Genomic DNA, 5,237 nt, shown 5'->3' with positions numbered 1-5,237 from the left:
GAGCTCCAGCTCCTCCTCCGCCCCCCCCGGCCCTCCTCATGTGTGCTCGCGTCCCCATCCTTTCCCGCTCGCCGCGCGCACGCGCCACTTCGCGCTCTCCCGTCCCTCGCGCGGCCGGGTGCCCAGACCGTGCTGCGCCTGCGCCTTGCGTCTTCCCGGCGTGCTCGGCGGGAGTGTCATGGCGGCTTCCTGCGGCCGGTTCCCGCACATGGGCTGAGGGGACGCCGGCAGCGCGGGACCGTTGGCGCGAGTGAGGCGGAGCGCGGGGAGCGCGGCAGCGCTATGCTGGCCCTCGAGCGCTCCCTGCTGCGGGGTTTTTTCAGCTCGGCGGAGTCTCAGGAATGGAAGCAGGGCGAAATCTCGGCCACAGGTGAGGGGTGGGACGAGCTGAAGCCGCGGTGGCGGCTCCCCGCTCCGAGAGCGGCCGTGTCCGGGGCTGGGGAGGTCCTCTGCCTCATCAGTCCTGAGGGGAGGGGGCGGCCGGGCCCGCTCCCCGTGTCCCGCTGCCCCGGCTGGTGCTGCGGCTGCTGTCGCTCCCGCTGTGGCCATGGGCTGTCGGCGTCGGTGCTCCTGGACTCCTCGTCGCGGTGCTTTTCTCGGCTTCCACGCGCCGTGAAGTCTCTGTGGAGAAAGCGTGACGTGAGCTAACCGTTCAGTATGCTTATTGCTCGGGGGTGCTTCAGGGAGCAACGTGAAGTATGCTCTGGTCACTGAGGTGGGCCCTACCTGAAATTTGGTTGGAGCCAGGTGGGCTTTAAGGTCCATCCCAACAAATCCTGTGCTTCTATCAGGTCAAGGACCTTGGATTTGAATGCTGTTGTGTATAGAAGTTAAGCAGTGAACTAAGAGCAGACTTCACGTGCTTACAGACAGTTATGTTGGAGTCTTACTTGAAGGAAGACCCTCAATATTCTTCATTAGTATCCTTAGATCCAATGGTTATTCTACAAAATGCCCATCTGGGCAGCTGTAAGCAAATATAAATAAGTCACCTTTTTTTGCGGAAGTTCTCCCTAAAGCCCCAAGGCATAGGTGGGAGGTTTTGTTCTTTATTATTTATTTTGTTATTTATGCTCTCTGCGAGGGTATCGTGTCAGCAGGGCTCCAACAGCACAAGTGTTCTTTTGCGTATGCCCTTCCACACACTGCTTAAAGGATTTGCAACTCATTTGGTGCAGAGGATTTCTTGCATTGGATGGCTGATCACTGTTGCAAAGAACAAAAGTAGATTGTGGTCAGCAGCATGGCCTGTAGAGATAAGGAATGGATGTCTATCATCCTTTCGTACCAAATCATCACTGCTACTGAAGCCTTCAGATACATCGAGTGTTAGTAGTGTAGTTTTTGCTGGGTGAGCTTGGGATTGGTGTTTGGTTCACTCCCTTGCATGGCTGTAACTTGTGTGGATGTATACCTGTGCTAGCATTAAATCAGCTGCTTTTGTACTAATATTAGGGTAGCTATGGTAACACTGAGTGCACAGGAGCTGCAGTCCCCGGGTGGAATTGCAAGTTAATATTAAGACACACATCCTGTGCAGACCTCTGGATTTCCTCAGGTGCATCATTATCAATATCTGCATTAGCTAGTTTAAAACTAGTTGGTATATCTACATGAACTGCACTTGGGGTATTGGCAGGTACTGATCTTACTAACCAATGGAAGATTTTTTTTTTTTTTTTTTTTTTCTCTCTGTGATATGTTTGAGGAAAGGTGGAATAATACCTTCTGTGAACAAAGCCGGGATCAAGAATGCCATATGAGTTCAAAGCTTCTTAGAATTGAAATGTACTTTACTTCGTGATTCTTTTTAGCTTGAAAGGATTAAGTGGAGAAATGTTCCTTCTCTTCCTTAGTAGTGCATCCTCAGAATGATTCCCTCTCACTGAGGCAGTACGCTTATGGGAAAATAAGCCTTTTCTGAGGATACAATTGTATTGCCACTCTTTGTGAATATTCTAAGTGTTCAAGGGAAAGACTGTAATTTATGTTGTTTTACATGGGCATTCATTGAAATCTAAGTATTGACCAATTGTTTGTTGTAATTTCCCTAAAAATGGCCCTCAAGTCATTTGAATTCACTGTCTTGTGTGTAGAACATTACTATGATGAAGTAATATAAAAGTGGGGAATGAAACCTTGTGAAAATTATGTTCTTCAATATCTTTAATGTACATGTTTTAAAGTCTACCAACGTCTTTGCACTGAGACTTCTGTGCAAGTTTTGTGCTTTACATTCACCTGTTTGTGTTTCATTGTAACATTAATACAAGTTCTGTAAAATTCCTTTTGGATAAGGTGACTACTACTGTTCTTCTGTTTCAGTGCAACTGCACTTATCCTGCATCCTGCAATGTAAATGAGGATTTATTATTTGGAAGGGGAGAGGTATATGTTTTGGTTGGAATATCTCTTATAAGATGGAATTGTTTCCAAATTAACATTGATTATTTTAATTTTCATTTTTTCCAGAAAGTGGATCAGTATTGCAGCTGATTTTTGATGGGAAATATGAGGCAATATTTTCAAATTCGACTATCCAGAATATTTTCAGTGCATCTTCTGTGGCAGAGGAGGACATTGAAAGTTACTTGGAGAAGCAGATTCTAATGTACCTGGATGGTTCTACGGAGGTTGATAATGTGGAAAGGTGAAAATGATTATTTACTATATGGAAGATGAGAAGAGGCAATGTTTGATTTTTGGGAGGAGTATTTTTTTTTTAACTTTGTAACATGGGACACAGGGCCTCCAAAGTAGAAAACAGATTTTTCAGGTTGTTCCCAGGCTTTCCTATTGCATTTGTTGGTTATCATTGTTTCTCTTACTGGATACTGTTTTGATCAGAGTTTGTTGAAAGTACTGGCCATATTTGTGATGACCACCTCTGAAGCTGCTGGTACAAAGACTTAAATATACATTTGGTGGTTTCACTGTATTTTTGTTTATTAACAGTTTTCTCTCTGAAACACTGTGTTACATTAATGTGAATAATTGAAGTACCAAGTAATGTTACTGTGAAAACTATGTCTACCTTTACAAGTCTGGTTTACAGTAAGATTGTTCAGATCTTGATATTAAAATGAGGCCAGTAAGACAACTGGCCTGTATTTGTGGATTAATTATTTACTTCATAAGACTTTAAGATAGTTTTACTCTAAATGCACTGTGAATAATAATTCTTGCTTTTAGTGAATCTGACTTTAGTGTTTACAGTTCTCAAAGTAAATAGCAACTAAGCTAAAATCTAGGGATAGTAGAGAAGCAGAAATTAGGGAGAGTAGAAGCAGAAAGCTGTACATATACATAGCTATGTGTATTCTAAAGATGAGTGGAGGAACAAGTTTTAGCTAAAGGTAAGAGAATCTGAAAGTAAAAAGGAAGTAAAGATGGCTCAATAGATTACCTTCTTATCATCAATACAAGTGCTTGTGTTTTGGTGTGAGAAGCATGAAAATACAAGTTTTTGCTAAAATGCCAGAAAGAAACATAGTTGGCACCTCTAAAATGCTGAGCTGAGATTTGTTAGTGCCAAAAGATTATCTGCTATGTGTTATGTGTCATATGATATGCTACTGTTTTCTGATCTGGAATGCACAGGAACAATCCCTGTGCATTTTTTCTCTAGGTGGCTTTTCTCCTTTTTCTTATGTTGTTGTGCTCTTGCTGTGAAATACTGCCTGTAGTTTAGGTGGTGACATAGTCTGGACAGTTTTCAACATTGTTGCCTTCTGTCTTGGAATATTTTACTCTGAATTATTCAACAATTAAAGAAAAATATTTAGGGGCTTGAAACAGACCAAATATGTTAACTCAATCCTAATATTAATCATTGATTGAAATGTGTTGCTGACTGTGAAAGAGTTAGTTTTTATGAATGGTTCAGCTTTTTAACAATGATCGTATTCTGTGTTATGCATTCAGTCAGTTGACATGCGTCCTATTGCAGTGATGTGTCATCTTCTGTTCTCCTTGTGAGTTTTTGTTGGTCTGTATTCCATTTTTGGCTGCTGCTGTCCTCCTACAGACAGCAAAGCAGTTTGTACCTTGATTGCTCATTCTCCAATACTTTGGTTATTACAGTTTTCCTTGTTCATCTTTGCCTGAAGATAAGGAGGCAGAACTATGTTCAGCCTTTAAGAAGAAGAAAGAGTTTTCTTCTCAAAGTTGCATTCTAGATTTTTATTCAAAACTAAAAAGCTGTATTTTTCAAAGTGTGCCATTGTGTATCAGGAAAAAAAAAAAAGTATTAATCCTAACAGAAAAACATCAACTAAAAGACAGATCACTTCTTACTTAAGATGTAGGCCCTGCTTATAGCACTTAAATCTGTATGATGGTTGCTGATTGTGGAAGAATTTCTATGTTAAAATGTGTTACATAGATGTTTTTCCGATCCCTGCTACTGCTTTGTGGAAGGAATTAATGCAAGTTTTGCATGCTGTTGACCTTTTATTGTCTGTGGTAAAAATGTTTTATTTATTTATTTGGGGGTGTTTTTTTTTTTTTTTTCCTTATTGAATGATTCAAAGGAAATTCTAGCTCAGATAATTCAGTGAGACTTTGGCTTTCTTGTAACTTTTAGTAGATTGGTCTTACTTCAAATACGTGGCTTTTTGCTGAACTGAAAGCTGTAATTCTGGAGATTAAAAAAACTCAGTGGGAGTTGAATTTGGTCGGAAACAGAAAGTTGGATGATGCTAACCTTATTCTTTTAACACAATACGAATACTGTACAAAGTATGGTTTTATAATAGTGTGAAAAGAACTATTAAGAGGTTCTTTTTCTGAAGCTAAAGGGGAGATGCTTGAGGGCAAAACATCTGAAAATTAAAATCTAGACTATAATTTGTTTGGAAATAGCCAGTCTACTTTTCCACTTGGAAATCCATGGTTTTGTAAGGGAAATATTTAACAATATTTCAAAGCTTGCTGCAACTTTTTCTATTCTGCTTTCATCCTTCCTTTGCCCAGATGTTTTTTCAGTATGGTGGTTTGAATGTCTTAATAGTGAAGTCTCCAAGTATTCTTTTACAATTAACTTAGGAAAAAGAATAGTGGTGGTTTTTTTCTTTTAATTTCTGGTACATCTACTCTGTCACTGGTGGTGTTCTGCAGCATTCCTTTGTAGGATTCTCTTTAACGCTCCCCTCCATGACTTGTTTTGATTTCCCAACTTGTATTTTTGATGCTTCTCTTGGGGCAACTGATGGTTGTTGACTGTAAAATATGTACTG

The 5,237-nt window shown here is 40.8% G+C and overlaps 1 protein-coding gene across 2 annotated transcripts in view; it reads left to right on the top strand.

Annotated features, from left to right (window-relative positions):
* Positions 1 to 128: 128 nt before the first annotated feature.
* Positions 129 to 5,237, top strand: part of TTC27 (tetratricopeptide repeat domain 27) — a 105,938-nt gene continuing 100,829 nt past the window's right edge. Inside the window, exons 1-2 of one of the 2 annotated variants that reach the window (XM_085219521.1) lie at positions 129 to 370; positions 2,473 to 2,650. In XM_085219521.1, coding sequence (XP_085075647.1) covers positions 283 to 370; positions 2,473 to 2,650 — 266 coding nt within the window. In that variant the 5' untranslated portion in view covers positions 129 to 282. Of the gene's footprint in view, positions 371 to 2,472; positions 2,651 to 5,237 lie in introns of those variants that run through there. The other variant, XM_085219522.1, reaches the window with a different exon arrangement.

This window comes from Meleagris gallopavo, chromosome 2 (genome assembly GCF_905368555.1).
Source record: "Meleagris gallopavo chromosome 2, MGAL_WU_HG_1.1, whole genome shotgun sequence".
In the NCBI taxonomy this organism is placed as follows: domain Eukaryota; kingdom Metazoa; phylum Chordata; class Aves; order Galliformes; family Phasianidae; genus Meleagris; species Meleagris gallopavo.
This window is presented reverse-complemented; position numbering and strand designations above follow the sequence as displayed.